Source organism: Gadus macrocephalus, chromosome 2 (assembly GCF_031168955.1).
Source record: "Gadus macrocephalus chromosome 2, ASM3116895v1".
In the NCBI taxonomy this organism is placed as follows: domain Eukaryota; kingdom Metazoa; phylum Chordata; class Actinopteri; order Gadiformes; family Gadidae; genus Gadus; species Gadus macrocephalus.
The window spans coordinates 20,999,411-21,017,271 of NC_082383.1; the positions used below are offsets into that span (position 1 = coordinate 20,999,411).

At 49.4% G+C, this 17,861-nt stretch overlaps 2 protein-coding genes across 3 annotated transcripts in view; both read right to left on the reverse strand.

Moving 5' to 3' along the window:
- Positions 1–563: 563 nt before the first annotated feature.
- Positions 564–9,412, reverse strand: LOC132452612 (all-trans-retinol 13,14-reductase-like). Its single transcript, XM_060045304.1, has 12 exons — positions 8,804–9,412; positions 8,248–8,430; positions 7,153–7,291; positions 6,661–6,763; positions 5,783–5,978; positions 5,030–5,227; positions 4,595–4,714; positions 3,965–4,103; positions 2,853–2,962; positions 1,974–2,140; positions 1,339–1,498; positions 564–975 (listed from the first exon to the last, which is right to left on the reverse strand). The coding sequence occupies exons 1-12, from the start codon at positions 8,976–8,978 to the stop codon at positions 827–829; spliced, it is 1,839 nt and encodes a 612-aa protein (XP_059901287.1). The 5' UTR covers positions 8,979–9,412; the 3' UTR covers positions 564–826.
- A 3,603-nt stretch (positions 9,413–13,015) lies between these two features.
- Positions 13,016–17,861, reverse strand: part of mpp2a (MAGUK p55 scaffold protein 2a) — a 10,783-nt gene continuing 5,937 nt past the window's right edge. Inside the window, exons 8-14 of one of the 2 annotated variants that reach the window (XM_060045324.1) lie at positions 17,851–17,861; positions 17,445–17,547; positions 16,644–16,715; positions 16,295–16,456; positions 15,236–15,438; positions 14,283–14,411; positions 13,016–13,794 (exon numbers count right to left, since the gene is read on the reverse strand). The exon at positions 17,851–17,861 is cut by the window's right edge and continues 121 nt beyond it. In XM_060045324.1, coding sequence (XP_059901307.1) covers positions 13,618–13,794; positions 14,283–14,411; positions 15,236–15,438; positions 16,295–16,456; positions 16,644–16,715; positions 17,445–17,547; positions 17,851–17,861 — 857 coding nt within the window. In that variant the 3' untranslated portion in view covers positions 13,016–13,617. The remainder of the gene's footprint in view (positions 13,795–14,282; positions 14,412–15,235; positions 15,439–16,294; positions 16,457–16,643; positions 16,716–17,444; positions 17,548–17,850) is intronic. The other variant, XM_060045315.1, reaches the window with a different exon arrangement.

A 17,861-nucleotide genomic window follows, 5' to 3' on the forward strand; every position in this document is an offset into this window, starting at 1 on the left:
ACGGACGGGGGGAGAGAGCGAGAGATAAAGGGGGATGGAAGGATACAGATACATAGATAGATACAGATAGATAGATAGTGAGAGCGAGAGCGAGAGTGAGAGAGAGAGAGAGAGAGAGAGAGAGAGAGAGAGAGAGAGGTTGATGGATAGTTAATAAATCTATGCATCTATATACAATAACATAGTAAGAAGTAAGTAGTTAGCTGAAAGTGATTGCGCTGGGAGTCCATGCATACATAAACACATACAAAAGTTTACATATATGTATGTATCCTTTTTCCCAAAAGATTTAAATGACCCCCCTTTTTCAGAGATTCAGGGGGGACTGTTTTGCCAACAAGTTCATCAATCTAAATAAACCAATAGATCATCTGGTTCTAATGCAATGGAATTGGCTTTGATTCTGTTATTTATTCAGCTGATGGAATATGATGAACAATGGTGTAATACTACCTTTAGGTATTGTCAATTATTCATTCCAATTACAGTAATATAGCTTCATCCACTTTACACAAGAAAAAAGGCCAGTAATGTGGCCCAAAAGACAAACACAACAATGAGAATTAATTTATTCATTTATTTTCAGTAAGGAAAAACAACCAACAACACATCCTTTCTCCTTCATCAGAACTATTCAGAATCACTGCTTTGGCTACAGTGGAAATAGTTACATTCTGAGTAAACCTTGACTCTACGTTACTTTCATTAAAGCTTCTAACCATGGCCCAGTACAGAGAGCAAAACCCTTGACTTCCTGTCATCCTTCTCAGACTTCCTGTCGGTTCGATTGAGGCCTAGCACGGAGCTAGCAGTGACTGCATCCGTGCTAGCACTTCTTGCGATGGCGGCTTTTGTATTTGAGGCGTGTCTTCAGGGCCAACAGGTCGATGTAGAGCGTCTGGTTGAGGACGGCCGACGCACAGAGAAGCCCCCCGTGGAGAGCCCCCGCCATGCCGTTACAGAACACGTCTTGACCTGCACACACGCACACACACACACACACACAGACACACACACAGACACACACACACAGACAGACAGAGATGCACACATACGCGCACACGCACGCACTCACACGGACGCACACAGACACACACACACACACACACACACACATGGAAGCACACACACACACACACACACACACACACACACACACACACACACACACACACACACACACACACACACACACACACAGAGCAACTCTGTCATTCATGTTTAAATCTTCACTTACATGACAAAAAGAAAACAATGACTGCAAACCCCGGACCATTTCATTGGTTCAGAAGCGTTTCGCCGCAGTGCTCTGCCCCCACAGGAGGGCCCCCCCTTCACCTGTCAGGTACAGCCCCTCCACCGGGGTCTGGGGCCGTGTCCTAGCAACCGTCTCCGGGCTGAAGCGCTGCAGGTCGTGCTCTGCGCCGTACATCTCTCCCCGCATGGCGCCCAGGTAGTGCACGTTGGTCAGAGGCGTGGCCGCGTCAATCATCACCACCTGCACACACGCATGAACACACACACACACACACGCATGAACACACACACACACACACACACACACACACACACACACACACACACACACACACACACACACACACACAGCATGGATGATTTAGTAATGGCTTCACACACACACACACACACACACACACACACACACACACACACACACACACACACACACACACACACACACACACACACACACACACACACACACACACACACACACACCTCAGCAAACAGACAGACCGTTGGATGGATTGACACAGACAAGGTAGGCCAATAGAACGGGGCACACACACAAACACACAGCGCCCCACACACACACACACACACACACACACACACACACACACACACACACACACACAGCCCCACACACACACACACACACACACACACACACACACACACACACACACACACACACACACACACACACACACACACACACACACACACACCTTGTCCTTGAGCTGGGGGAAGACGGTGAGCGCCCAGCCCAGCAGCTCCTGGGCCATGCCGTTCTTCAGGTCCAGGTAGTCCTGCCCCCTCTTGCCCAGCCGGGTCCCCTCCCACTCCTCGAACCACTCATAGCGCGCCATGGTCAGCAGGGTCATGCACGACTTGCCTGGCCCACGACACACACACACACACACACGCACGCACGCACGCACGCACGCACGCACGCACGCACGCACGCACGCACGCACGCACGCACGCACGCACGCACGCACGCACGCACGCACGCACGCACGCACGCACGCACGCACACACACACACGAGCCTCATTGAATTCTGAAGCAGACACTTGCATTGCGCGACACAACAGCTAGGGGTCAGTGTGGAGCACATGGGGGACATCTTCCCTAAGGGGGAGGGCGGTGGGACTTGGGATGGTAGAGATTGAACCCAGGGCCATGAATGTCATGGACAATCAATTATCATGTGCTCTGATCCCCTCCAACCCCGGGGACAGATAGATATTTGCATGACACTTCAATTTGCAGTTTAACGTGGGCCCTGGAGCAAAACGGTCTGAAATGGGTCGTATCTAAAGGGACACAAGCCTCAATAGAGACTAGGAGTCATGTTCTCTGAATCAGTTACACATTATGACGTGTAGCCTTGTTATACATAGAACACGCTACAAAAAATACACTTTATACAATAAAATGCATCTTTCTCAAAGCCACAGCTCCTATCTTCTGATGGTAAACTTCATTGTTAAAGGCATTGATCTGTATGTGTGTGTGTGTGTGTGTGTGTGTGTGTGTGTGTGTGTGTGTGTGTGTGTGTGTGTGTGTGTGTGTGTGTGTGTGTGTGTGTGTGTGTGTGTGTACCTGGTTGCTTCACATTGCTGGTAGGATCTTTGGATGAAGGGCTCGTAATGAACATCATTGGAATGTTGCCCAACACCTCGTCTTTGCTGAGGGACGAATAACGATCCATTCTGCACAGACACACACACACACACACACACACACACACACACACACACATTATTATACGGCCATTGCTTATGACTCAGGAGAAAGATCGGCAGAAAGGTTGCAAGTTCAATCCCCGGCTCTTCCTCCTACCATCGGTGTGTGAATGTGTGTATTCATGAATGGGTGAATGTCAGGCAATATTGTAAAAGCGTTTTGAGTGGCCACCGGTTAGCAAAGCGCTGTATAAATGCAGACCATTATAGTCATTAGTTATGAAGCAAAGTTTTTAGGTCTAAGCTTAACGCTGGGTTTTGCTGCTTTTCCATTATCTTCTATTCGAGCGTAGGCTGTGATGTCAGCCGGTCTCTGCTCCATCTCCTCTTCCGCACATGACCGTGGCAGGCCTCCGGCGGCTACGAACCGGCTCACTGAGCGCTGTGCGACTACTACCGAGCTCTATCTGTTTGTCATGCACAGAGTTGATCTGGAATCAGTGGGAGACGAGCCGCCACCAATCCTTAATTGAGCCCACCACAAAGCACACTTTCTAAGACACCTCTCCCCTTGTAAATGCTAAATGGACTGCATTTATAAAGCCGTAATCTAACCAGTGGCCACTCAAAGTGCTTTGCAGTATTGCCTAAAATTCACCCGTTCATGCACACATTCACACACCGACGGCGATGTCAATCACGCAGGGTGACAGCCAGCTGGTCGTGAGGGTGAGGCGTCTTGCTCAGGGAGAACTCGAGAGCTGGAGATCGAACGAGCAACCTTCCGGTTACCAGCCAACCCGCACTACCTCGTGAGCCACACTCCCCCCTGGTTATTTGAAAGTGGTTTGCATTAGCCTCCTTCTTCTCTTCTCTTTCTCTTATCCCTTTTTTTGCTGCCTCAAAGCGATTGCAGCAAGATACATCAAAGTATGGAAAGTATATTTGTTTTAAACAAGTTACCGATTAAGTGACCCAAAACGTTTTGTGAGGGTCTGTGAGGGGGTGGAGAAGGATGAAGGGACTCACAGGGCGTCCAGGTCGTTGTCCTTATACATCCAGAAGTTGGTGGAGACGAGGCCCAGCTCCTCCTTGGTTCCGTCCAGGCCCACGAACACCAGGAAGGAGCCCATCCCGTGGCGCATGCGTGTCACGATGGCCTTGACGTCTGAGGGACCACACGGCCATATGCATGTAGCCTCCAGAACACAAGTCTCCATGATTGTATGGCTATCATTCTGCACACACACTCACAGAATTGTCTACTTATTACTAGTAGTCCTAAATATACCTCTCAGATTATACAGGTGTATTTCATCAGGGTGTCTTGCAAACCATTCAAAGACATTCAAATGTCTTTGAATGTCACCTTAAATTGTAATAGTAATAGTAGTTTTTCCTGCGTGAAAGTTTATTACTTAAAATTGAGCAATGTAACTTTTGTACCACAATAGCGGCCTGAAAAGCCTCTGGTTTGTTCTAGGTCTGTGTGTAGACTACAGCATTCCATACAAAAGGAAACAAGAACAAATGGTCCTAGATTTGGTACCAAGGACAAGGTTGTGGTATCCGAGACACTGTGTGCCGGGGCCGGTGTTTATCTCATAGCAGGCTAGCCCGAGAATACACCATCATCAACGTGTTATTGGGAGTCGTTACCGGGTTTGTCTTGGATCTGCTTGGGCAGGAACTTCTGGAAGGTGTTGAAGATGCCAGCATTAGAGATGACCACGGGGGCGTGCACCTCCATCTCCTCTCCTCCCTTCAGCACAGTAACACCTGGCCCAACGCACACGCACACACACACACGCACACGCACACACAAACACACACACACACACACACACACGCAGTGTTGATGATCCAATTTGTGAATCGTATAGGAGCCACTTATCTTATCTCAACCTTATCTACCCCAACAGATACTTTTAAACGATATCCTGCTTACCAATATGGAGCAATGCGTATTAATAGATGCGTCTAATGAATTGAGCACAACGGCGCTGAAACGAGTGCTCCAAACTAGCTGAGTGGGTGTCAGTACCTGAGCCGGCCACTAGGGGCCGTTTCCCAAGCCGACCACCGTATGCTCACCATATGCCCGGCCCTGCTGGTCGAGGAGGACGCGCTGGACGGATGCTCGGACCAACACGGCGCCACCCGACCGTTGGATGAGCGGGATCATGTGGAAGGCGAACTCACTGGCGCCCCCTACTGGGTAGTAGGCGCCGCGCTTGTAGTGGTGCAGCAGGAGAGCGTTGATGAGGAAGCTGGACTCCTTTGGGGGGACCCCTGCAGTTGGGGAGGACCAGCAGGGGGTCAAAGGCCTGGATGGGTGAATGGCGATGTGCTGTGTGTGTGTGTGTGTGTGTGTGTGTATGTGTGTGTGTGTGTGTGTGTGTGTGTGTGTGTGTGTGTGTGTGTGTGTGTGTGTGTGTGTGTGTGTGTGTGTGTGTGTGTGTGTGTGTGTGTGTGTGTGTGTGTGTGCGTAGGTGTGTGTGTGTGTGTGTGTGTGTGTGTGTGTGTGTTGTTGTCTCGTGTTTGGTGTTTGGTGTGTTTGTGCTATGTTTGATGGAATGTTTGATGTGTTGTGTTTGGAGTTGTGTGGTGTGTGTGTGTGTGGGTCTGTGTTGTGTTGTGTTTGGTGTGTTGTGTTTAGTGGGGTGTGTGCATTGTGTTTGGTGTGGCGTATTTGATGTTGTCTATGGGTTGTGTGTGCGGCGTACGTTTGTGTGTGTGTGTGTGTGTGTGTGTGTGTGTCACGTGTGTGTCTTGTGTGTGATGTGGGGTGTTGTGTGTGTGTGTGTCACGTGTGTGTGTGCAGCATGTGTGCCCGTGCGTGCGCACCGTAGAACAGGTAGGCGGACAGCGCCTGCAGGTCCTTGTTGTGCGTGAGGCGGGTCATCATCTCAGAGTGGCCGGTGGTCGCCAGGCGGAACACGGAGGACACCCTGTACAGCAGGCCGGTGCGCACCAGGAAGCTGACCAGCCAATAGGGAACCATCTTCAGCATGGCGATGAGCGGCGTGCGCTTCGAGGCCAGCTGCAATCAAACAGACGCACGCACACATGCACACACGCGCGAAAGACCTGATTAACTGCAGCCCATAACGTGATGGGTGTGTATGCATGTTTTATTGCTGTTTTGTGGTTTTGTACGTCTCTAAGATGAGGCCAAATGGGAATATACGGCCCATGCTGGATAAAAATGTGGTATTGTATTTAGAGGCTTATCAGGAAATTGAGGGGCAAAGGAAATATAAATGACAAGAACTACTTAATAAAGTCTAACCACGTCTGCCCCAAGAATTATATCATAAAATATGTTAAGCGCTTTTTTCGCCGTCTGAGTAAAGTAGTCTGTTTTTTTGTATAAAGGAGAGCCAAACCCCAACACCTTAGAGATAGGTTGTAGGTTGTAGATGTGTCTGAATTGCAGGTGAATCCCTCTATAGGTTAAACACATGCTTTTGATACATAACCAGTTACAGGCCTTTCTCCCAGAGGTCTGATAGGGGTGAACATGGATGGAGCTCATTAACCAAATCATGGCTGTATAATATAGAGATTAAGGACATGACTATGAGATACACCTGTGTTACAACTCTGAGATAACGGCAGAGTGGCTGAATTGAATAGGTGTTTGTAGGGGATATTAAGGTGTGTCAAGACGAATAGACTGATTTCAATATGATGTCTGCATGCATCGTCCTTCTCATAGCTACCTTCATGAGCCTCATGAACTCATCGATCGCCTTCTCTTCGCCGGGGAACTGCTTCTTCAAGCAGTCCTTCATCCCCGTCTTCCCTGAATGGATGTGGTATTCTCTGTTGGGACACAAATGGAGGAGCGCTGATATTAAAGTGGCCACCAGCGACTTTAGCTACACCACACAAATAGTTATTAGTTAGAAGAATCTGCGTGTTCCGTCCTCCTAACTGTATATACGTAAACCTACCCGTCTCTCTCACTGTCTCATGATGACATACAAGCTTAACCACGGATATGGATAACTAATTATACATTTGGCAAATACTATTTTTACAACTAAAGACATCAGCTGAATCCCAGAGGAAAAAAAACGTTTTCAACCCAAAAATGATTTACCGGCAAATTGGCAATAAAAGGCAATAACATGAATGTCATGGTCTGACTGTTTCCTGGTCTTGTTTTGGTGTGTTTTCTGAAATTTAACATGAAATCCCAAACCCCTCACCTCCGCTGGTGTGGCTCGCCCAGCATCACGGTGTCGAAGTGCTCCTCCAGCCGGGAGAAGTGCAGCTGGCCCTCGGTGAGCTGGTCCAGAGCCACGCGCAGCAGGCTGTTCTCATGGAGCTGGCCCAGGTAGTGGATCCCTGCACACACAGGCACACACAGGGGCTGGATGGAGGCAGGCTGGGTGGTGGGGGGGGGGGGGGGGGGGGGATTGATGATGGATTGACGGATGACTCATGGAGGGTCGGATGATGTCAGGACAGGTCAACAGGTCGATAGACACTGCTGGTCTTCAGAAACTGTGTGGAACGGATCACATCAACCTCAACTCTTTGTCGGTCGCCCTGACGCTGTGGTGGGAATTCCCGGGCCCACGTCAATCCTAACTGTCTAAACCTGACCCAATGGGTAGAATAAAGAGTCATCCAAACTTATAACAATTATGGTCATGTATTTGGGTAATAACGGTACAATAAAAGACAAACAATAAAACATAACATGATCAACATGCAATGATCCAATCGATGAGAAATCAACCCGCGCCCCTCAAAGAGGTGCGCAAGTTGTACTCGAACGCATTGTCTAATGCGAGGACTTCTTATACCGTGGCACATGTCTCAGAGTTGCTGAGATCATCTGTGCTCCACACATGATGTGTGATGGAAAAATCTATCATGTTGTTTCCCCTTCATCATGTAAGCTCTGTCTCCTATTCCTCGCATTGTCTAGCCGCTCTACTTGATCCTAGCGTTATCTAACGTTGACCTTTGTGCCAGGGGGTATACCAGGCACGAGGGGGCAGAGATCCCCTTATGCATTCTTCTCCGTGATGAGAACCCAGGGAACTCTGTCCTTTAGCTAAACATTATTTGATTTGATCATTGACGATTAGAACGTGGGGTCTCACAGTGGTGACCTCTCAGTTGGACGCTGTGACCCTTGACCCCCCCAAATGATGTTGGCGAAAAAGCAGAATCAACAAATGTCCGTTACAGAAACAGAACGTGAAAATACAACTTTCCCTTTACCATACATACACTGCCCCCCCCCCCCCCTCCCTCTCTGTCCCGATAAGAGGCGATCCCGGGGCACTTGCCTACGTCGAACTCGAAGCCCTTGTTGTGGAAGGTGTGTGTGCAGCCCCCGGCCTGGTCGTGCTGCTCCAGGACCAGCACCCTCTTCCCCGCCTTGGCCAGCAGGACGGCGGCGGAGAGCCCCCCCACCCCACTGCCGATCACCACCGCGTCCAGAGCGGGGGGCACGCGGTCCGCCCGGAAGCCTGGGGGAATCAGGGGGGACGTTCATATCATGTGTATGCACAGGCGCACACGCACGCACACACACACACACACATGCGCGCGCCGCACGCAAACGCATGCACGCACACACACACAGGCACACATACACAAACATGTGCATGCACACGCACTGTCACGCATGCACGCACACACCCACACGCATACAAGCACGGACACACACATATCCGCACCCACGCACACACACACACACACGCACGCACACAGACACACACACACACACACACACACACACACACACACACACACCTCAGCAAATAGATGGGTGCACTCACAAACGATCCCAAAGGCACACAGGCGAACATGAAGAAGCCCATAACAGAAGCCAACACAAACCTTTCTTTAGCCTCTCGTCCCTCTGCTTGGTATCGGTGATCAGGGCTGCGGGCGGTCTCACGCAGTCCTCATCGAACACCTTGTGGCGTCGCCCGGCGGTCAGATAATACACCACGACCGCCGCCAGCAACGCGGAGCCAACAGCCCCCAGGGTCCACCAAGTGCCCCACCACATGATGCCCCGGTCGCGGTTAGACCCTTCAGGGGTGACAAGAGCGACCGTCCTCCCCTAGCCTTCCTCACACGGAGTAGCCAAACACAGGACAGCGTCTGGGGACGCAGGTTAACAGGGATGTAGGTTAAGTGAGTAAACAGGCAACGACGTTATCGCAGAAGAGAAGTGGAGCGGTCAGGACGTGTGTCCACGCAGAGGGTTCACCGGGAGGGTATTGTACGCCTGACCGAAGCAACACATCCTAAAACTCATGGTGCTCCACAAATACTAGGTTCATGTTGACCCCGGAACACCTCAGTTGCGCAAGCAATTTAGTTTCGTCTCGTCCACAGAGGTGTCTATGACGCTCCCAAGTCTCCCAAGCACTTCATCTGCTGCCGACGAGAGGCAAGTGAACAGCCTCAGAGGTGGTGGGTTGCTTATAAAAAGCCTATTTGCAGTTGGCTTCCATCCAAAAACTCCCAAAGGAGTCGCAAACAAATGATGGTATTCATTAGCTCTCCGTTGAGCCGATGCAGCCAGCTGATTGGATTCTAAAGTTCAGAGGTCAAGACATTCCACCAACTGGTTAATGGATTCTCCACCCATGTGGCATGAGACTAGCAGAGAAGAGAGGCTACTGTCTATTAGGGTGTGAGATGAGATCCTAGAACCAATTGGTCTCCCCGGCACACACACTACCTAGAAAAACGTACTGCGAATACTACTGCACATTGAAGAAGCGTTTAAAAGGTCTTACTGTCGTTTTGGTTCCGCGACGCGGCTGCATTCGAAGATGGTCTCTGTCTGACGTTAGTGGGATACCCAGGGCCAAGGGCGACCGCGGCTTGTGGCCGTGGATTTGAAACAGCAAGTAGCAGATTAAGTATGATCACACTCGCAACCAAACTGGTCTGGCGGAGAAGTTACCGGATTATACCCACTTTGCCCTTGTGGGCTATTCCCTCTTCTGATTTGGCGGTTGTGCACTCTGACACACATTCTGCCAGACGGCTTCTGGCCCTGGAAGAAGAAGCAGATAAGAGCCTGGAGATAAACAGCCCCCCCTCTCCTCTCTGGATCAGCCCCAAGGCACACAAGCCCCCACACCGCCCAACCCCACTCTCTCCTCTCCCCTATGGGAGGGAGCGAGCCAGCGATGTATTAAAGGAGCTCATTCTGCTGGTAGAAGAGGGAGAGGTGGTTGTGTGTACACTCTGGTGGCCATTGCTAGGGCCCCTTGCTTTTGATCCAAACGCATAAGATCAGAGAGACTCAAACAAAATATAAACGCAAAGTGGGCGAGAGACGATTGCTGATGGCAGCTTTAAAGACAACTAAGTCGTCCACCGTGGTATGGAATGGTCCTCCTTGTTCCAGAGTTTACATGGCAAGCATAATCCACTGAGCTTCTCAACCGAATATATACAATTGTTTTATTGCATGATTTTTGATATGAGTTTTATTGCAATTAGGGAGTTTTACAGAAATACAAATGGCAGTGCCAGATGGGCCAATATTAATCTTGCTTTGAATATATGACACTTAATAAATATACCTGTCAGACCATACAAGTGTATTTGAAAGAGATATTTTACTAAACCAAGGTCAAATGTCTTTGAATATCATCTTAAATTGTAAACAAGTAGTTTTTCCTGATATGCATGGCAGTTAACTACTAAACATTTATCCATATGACTTTTGTACCACAATAGCTGCCTGAAAAACCTCTGGTTTGTTCTAGGTTTGTGTGTAGACTACAGCATTCCATACAAAAGAAAACAAGTACAAATGCTCATAGATTTGGCACCAAGGACAAAGATACATTTCCCACAATATCTTCAACAGGGTTTGCTTAATTTCAGTAAAATACAGAGCAAGACTATAAAGTATCCAACATGGAAATATTGTGACCAGATTAAGTCAACATGCTATCTACAAACCCATTTTCTCTTGCTAAAAATGAAAAACATTTGTTATGACACCGGTTTCTACTAAAATATCAATCATATAAAATAAATTACATGTTCATTAAAAATGGTGCAGTATCTAAAGCAGAAAAACCCATCCTTATAAAATAGAATGTGGTAACAAAATATAACTTTCAGCGAAGAGGGAAGTGTTCAGGTTGACCCCCTCATGATGTGTGTGTTTTTATCTGTGCCAGTGTGTGTGTGTGTGTGTGTGTGTGTGTGTGTGTGTGTGTGTGTGTGTGTGTGTGTGTGTCTATGTGTGAGTGTGTGAGTGTGTGTGTGTCAGAAAATGTGTCAAGAAAATCCTGGGATCTGCTGAACAAAAAAATCTGTAATTTTGGCACTGAAGTCAAACGTAATCCCTGAATCCTCCACTTTTAGAGCATTAAGATAGAATAAGCTCTAAATTACATTTCTTCAAATGATGCCCAGGCCTCCAAGATCCTCATAAGAGGCCTTTTGTTTGCTAAACATATATTAAAAAATAAAGAATATCTTCCTGGCACCAATTTACAGTGCAACACTGGTTGAGGTTAAAGTCAATGCGTTCTCTTGTGGACAATCGTGGTGTGTAATTAAGTGCACGTCATCACCAACGGGAAATACCAAACGGTCATGAGGAATCCATCTCCCACAAGGTTTGCTCATAAGCGGATGCCTTATCCGAAGCGACTTCATAATAAGTGCTACCCTGAAGAGACATCAAAAGAAATGGCATGAATCATGCAAGTACATAAAATGAATCAAATGCATATGGCAGTGGAAAAACAGAATATAAATGTAGGTTTCCCTACCCGAAATGACTCAGAGATACATCCAATGAAAGTACATTTGGCACATGAGTGTTTCAAGTCACGACATGACAGTTTCACAGCATGACGCATGAGTTGACGCGTAGCCCTGTTAGCTTAGCTTCTGATCACGTTTACAGACAGCAAGCGTGGGAGCTGCTGATGCCACTCACTGGTATGGCACAGACAGAATGTGAATACAAATACACACGCGCAGACACACACACACACACACACACTCACACACACAGATGCACACACACACATACACTGGATCGGGATAATGACACTCAGCGCTTTCCCTCGTGGTTTACGACAGCTTCATTCCCTCTCTCGTCTCCCTAGACTTCCCTCACCATCCCAACTTATCAACCAACAATAAATTACAACCACATCAATTTGAACCTTGATCGTGAACTTGTTCCAGACTGGACTATTATGTGTATTTTAGTCAGATATGATCCATAGCCACTTGCCATGGTAGAACTCATCTTCTATATCAAGTGTTCTCTTATGCCGCTTTTCCACCGCACATGTAGCTCGACTCGACTCGACACGACACGACTCGACACGACTCGACACGACTCGACACGGTAGCAGCACGGGTCCTTTTCCACCGCAAATAGTACCTCCTGGACGTGGGCGGGGTCGGCTGCGCGAAATGGCTGTGACGTATTTTTGTACGCGACGCAAACAACACCTACGCAACCCACACATGGGGACAGAACCCACATAACAACAATGGAGGACATCGATGCGATGGTATTCATTTTCGTATTATTAGCTGGCATGTTGAAGAAGTTGAAGAAGTGGAATATGTTGGCTGCGGCGCTGCTATGGCTGTTACCAGCATGGTTGCCATGTCGCTCTCGTGACTTCGTCACACTCTCTGGCCAATCAGTGGCCGGCCGTCTGCCGACGTCACCTTTTAGCATCGGCTCAGCTCGCTTGGAACCTAGAGCGAGGCGGTACTAGAAAAAGCAGCCACTTCAGGTACCAGATACCATGTTTTCGCGGTGGAAACGCCAAAAATGCGAGCTGAGTCGAGTCGAGTCGAGTCGTTTCGAGCTGGTACCATGCGGTGGAAAAGCGCCATTAGTCGTCACCCATTCTCTCTCTTCTGTCTGGTAATGACCTCTGCCTACCCCTGCTTCTCCGCCTTACTGTACTCCGCTAAATCTGCGGTAGAAGCGGATCTTCAGCGGGGGAAATTCTAGGTTCCAGGACAAGGACCCCCCTTACCCCCCCCCCCCCCCCCACACACACACACACACACACACACACACATACACACACACACACACACAGCGGCTTGTGAAGCATGTGAGCCTTATGAATGAGCTCATCATGAGGCCCACTCGGGCCACGCTGATCACTGCGATGCCACGGTTTTTAAAGGCGTGAACACGTGATGAGCTTTGAGCCGCGCGCGCTGCATGCTAGCTGGGGCGTTGCCGATGATGTAGCGACAAGGATCTTTATGTTGTAGCGAAAACTGGGAGGGAAACTCGGGGGACAGTGGCAGTTAGTTGTTTTCTCCATGTTTGGAGGGTTGTAATATTGCGGTAGATTCTGTTGGGTTGGGGTATGTTTTCTGGTTTAGAATGTCACAAAAAGGCTTTATGTGATTGGGCGCTGTTCAAGAGGTCAGCGTTGACTGGGGAGGGGGTGAGGGGACAAAGTTGTAATTGTTTGAACTCTGAGTTCAGTTGCCTGGGGCATTGTTCACTGACGTCATCGGAAAAAAAGAAAAAAAAATACATCGGCTTCTGGCGACACCGGCACTGAAAGCCCATCACGTGTTCACCGCTTCGCTCTCTCGTCTGGAACCTAGGACCCCCCCCCCCCCCCCCCCACACACACACCCCCCACACACACACACCCGACGGCTGGGGGCTAGAACACCCAGGTGACGGGCACCCACTGGGGGTTCTTGGAGACGGTGTCCAGCGCGGCCTTCAGCGTGCGGTACGTCTCGTCCAGGTTGTCGTTGACCAGCGTCAGGTCCCAGTAGTGGCCGAACGCCGCCTCCAGCCGCGCGCTCTCGTCACACGTCCGCTGCAGCTCTGCGTCCTGATTGGTCGGCCCGGGGGAGGGACGGGGTGGTCGCATGGGGGGGGTTTCAAGGATATCAGATTTTTTTTAATCTTAAAGTTGGAATGTGTAGTGTTTAGTGCCACCTAGTGTTGAAGTTGCAGATTGCAACCAGCTGAATACCCCTAACCCTCACCTCTCCCTCTCCCATGATGTAGGAGATGCTACGGTGGCCTGTTCGGGCCAGCATTGAAGTAGCCAATTGTCAAGTGAGAAGGTTCCTTGATAGATTTATAATTTGTATTTTGCTCATTCGACTGTAAAACTATTGTTCAGAGCTCACAAGTACGATTTTAATAAAAATATTAAAACGTGTCCTCTCAAGAGCTGTTTGTCACTTCTTGACTACTGTAAAAAACATGGCGAAGCAACATGGTGGCCAACATGGGTGGCTCCCCAAAGATTCTTATTTTCATTGGATTATAAACCAATGTGTGTGCTTGTGTGCGTGTGTGTGCGCGTCATACCGTCAGTGTCTCCGTGACAACCCCAGCGTCCACAGCAGAGTGGTTCAAGGCCTTGAGGACCTGGAACTCTGGAGCCTTGAGAAACACCACGTAGGGCAGGAACTCAGAGGTACGCAGAACCTTCAGAGACTGGGACACACACACACACACACACACACACACAGACACACACACACACACACACACACACACACACACACACACACACACACACACACACACACACACACACACACACAGACGTACACACACACACACAAACACACATACACACACACAAACACACACAGACACACACACAGACACACACACAGACACACTATAAAATGACACAGCTTGAAGACCACATACTTAAGCAATAGCCCACGAGAGGGAGTGCCATTATACTGAACACAAGCACGGCTGTGATTCGAGCACGGCTGTGTGTGGGAGCGTGTGTCAAATAAATATCACAAGTGGGCTATTGCTTTTATGAAACGTTTCTCCAAGCGCCATTTATTAGTGAACAGTGATAAGCGACCACAGATAGTGATTTGTTTAAAGTATACAGGACTAGGACTGGACTGTTGCCAAGCCACAGTAACGGTTTCCATCACACTACCTTGCTACTTTGTGTAGAGCTACACCAAGTGGCTAGCTAGTGCGTGCACAATGTGTGTGTTTGTGTGTGCGGTTGCTTACGTGTGTCTGTGTGTGTGTGTGTGTGAGGACTCACCTGGGGGTAGACGTCAAGGACGCAGATGTGTGTGTGTGTGTGTGTGTGTGTGTGTGTGTGTGTTTGTGTGTTCTTGTGCGTGCTGGCGTGTGTGTGTGTGTGTGTGAGTAAGGACTTACCTGGGGGGGGGGGGGGGATAACGGACTACCGTCCCGTATGCAGATCTGTGTGTGCGTGCATGTGAGTGCGCGTGTGTGTGCGTGCTCGTGTGCTCGTGTGTGTGTGCGTGCGTGCCCACCTGGGGGGAGACGTCCAGGATGCAGACGCGCCCGGCCTCCACCACCTGGTGGATGGAGGCTGTCTTGGTGGCGTAGAGGTTGCCGTCGTACTCGCCGTGCTCCAGGAAGCGGCCGGCCTTCAGGTCCGCCTCCATCAGGCTGCGGCTGGTGAAGGCAAACATGCGGCTCTCGCGCTCCCCCGCCTTGGGCTTCCTGGAGGTGTCTGGGGGGGGGGGGGGGGGGGGGGGCACAGGGGGGTTAGGGAGGGGTTTGTTTGGGTTTTGTGTGAGTGTGTGTGTGTGTGTGTGTGTATGTGTGTGTGACATAAAGTGAGATAACGTTTGTGTGTGTGTGTGTGTGTGTGTGTGTGGTTGTGTGTGTGGGTGGATGTGTGTGTGTGTGTCACAAAGTCTGACAAAATGAGTGTATATGTGTGTGTGTGTGTGTGTGTGTGTGTGTGTGTGTGAGACGTAAAGTGAGATAACGTTTGTGTGTGTGGATGTGTGTGTGTGTGTGGTTGTGTGTGTGGGTGGATGTGTGTGTGTGTGTGTGTGTGTGTGTGTGTGTGTGTGTGTGTGTGTGCCATAAAGTGAGACAAAGTGTGCGCTTGTGCTTGTGTAATAAAGTGTGGGTGTTTGTGTGATAAACTCTGGATGTTCGGTTGTGTGTTTGTGTGATAAAGTGTGGGTTTTTGTGTGTGAGTGTTCGACAGAGTGTGTGTGTGTTAGGAATGGGGGTGGAGCAGAGAGAGATAGCACGGCACGACAAATGTAATGAGCGTGACGCACACACACACAGACACACACATAAAAGCAAGAACAAGTGACGAGTGACATCACGCGATGAGATCAACTGATCACAGAAGCTGTCACTGGAGTTCTGACCACAATCCAAAATTAGGACAATATAAGGGACTCTAAGAAGATATTGTGAGCACTATATCTATTGCTTTGTACTTTTCTATTGTACGTAGAATATGATACACACTGATATTAAAAGTTAGAGTAATATCATTTTTAGACTAAAAGTGGCCAGTGGCAGCAGGCCAACTACAACTTCAATGTGGTCCCACTACGTACGAGGAATGGTGGTGCCAAACTGCGGCGCGTCCATCAACAGGAGCTTGTTCTTCAGTCTCCGCCTCCCAACTCCCTGGGCACCAATCAGAACCAGAGTCTTCCTCTTGAAGGGCGGGACTTTGGCCACTTCCTCGTAGATTAACAGCTCGTGTCTGTCAAACTCTGAGGGGAACACAGAAGTCAAATGTTGGTTGTGTGTTTATGTAAATCGATATCGTATCAGAAATATTGACAATGCAGTCGGAGGTAGTTTACTCAGAGCACTGTACAGTCGTGTGTGACATGAGTGAGTCCAAGTGTGTGTTTGTGTGTGTGTTTGTGTGTGTCTGTACAGCTCAGGGCGTGTTACCTGCGTTTCTAGTGGTCACGTACATCATCTTCTTCTTCTTCTTCCCTCCGATTCCAGCGCACAGGTTTCCTGCTGAAAATCACAGACATAGAATTTCACTCTCTACACCGACAGACACACACATACACCAGGGGGTCTAGGCTAAGCCATACACACAGTGCGCACACAATCTGTTCGAATGAAAGGGGTGATATTACGCCACAAGGTGTAAGTGTGATTTGCCAATTCTAGCGGCCTTTTCCTGTGTTTCAGTGAAATCACGAGTGGGATTGTCCTGTTTTCAAACTGCCTGTAATGGCTAATCAAGATCACACCTTCAGACCGTTGCTGAAATTCATTGTTGTTAGAAGTACGGTAATGTGAATACGTTGTATGTGGATGATATAATTACAGTGGTTATAAAAACGGTTTCCAATGGTGACAGTATTTTATATACAAAGCAAATATTGCCGCACAAAATATCCTCTCATATGAATCCTGATATAATCCTGACCCTCATAGACTGATCAGTACAGTGAAGTTGATGCTGTACATTTGTATTCCTGTTTCCTTCCATCATTCCTCCCTCCTTTCTCCCTACCTCCCTCCTTCCCTCCTCCCTCCCTCCTCCCTCCCTCCCTCCTTGCCCCCTCCCCTCCTCCCTTGCCCCCTCCTTTGCCCCCTCCCTCCTCCCTCCTTGCCCCCTCCCTCCCCCCTCGCTCCCTCCCTTCTCCCTCCCTCCCTCCCTCCCTCCCCCTCCCTCCTCCCTCCCTCCCCTCCCCCCTCTCTCCCTCCTCCCTCCTCCCCCCCCCCCCTCCCTACCTGCGGGTGGCAGCTCCGCGTCCCTCTTGACGAAGGCCTTCCTCTTCTCCTCCAGCAGCTGACTGGGGATCAGCCCCGCGCTCCCGCCCTCCACGTGACGCGCCTGATACACACACACACACACACACACACACACACACACACACACACACACACACACACACACACACGCACACACACACACACACAGATACGCACACGTACGCACACACACACACGCACACACACATACGCTCACATAAACCCACAAGCACCCACATGCACACAAGCACACGGACAAAGAAACACACGCACAGACAAGTTACGCATTTTGCAGAACAACACGAATTGTAAATGCTGCATTCAGAAGAGCACACACGGTGCAATGTGCAGTCTGTGTGTGTCCTCTCCTCTGCGTTGGCTGTACCTGCCACCAGT

Excerpts from the sequence above, each read along its gene's own strand:
- LOC132452612 (XM_060045304.1), bottom strand. The coding sequence starts at position 8,978 with ATGTGGTGGGGCACTTGGTGGACCCTGGGGGCTGTTGGCTCCGCGTTG. Across the intron at positions 2,963-3,964 it reads GACAACGACCTGGACGCCCT|AATGGATCGTTATTCGTCCC; the intron begins GTGAGTCCCTTC and ends GTGTCTGTGCAG. Across the intron at positions 2,141-2,852 it reads CAGCAATGTGAAGCAACCAG|GCAAGTCGTGCATGACCCTG; the intron begins GTACACACACAC and ends GTCGTGGGCCAG.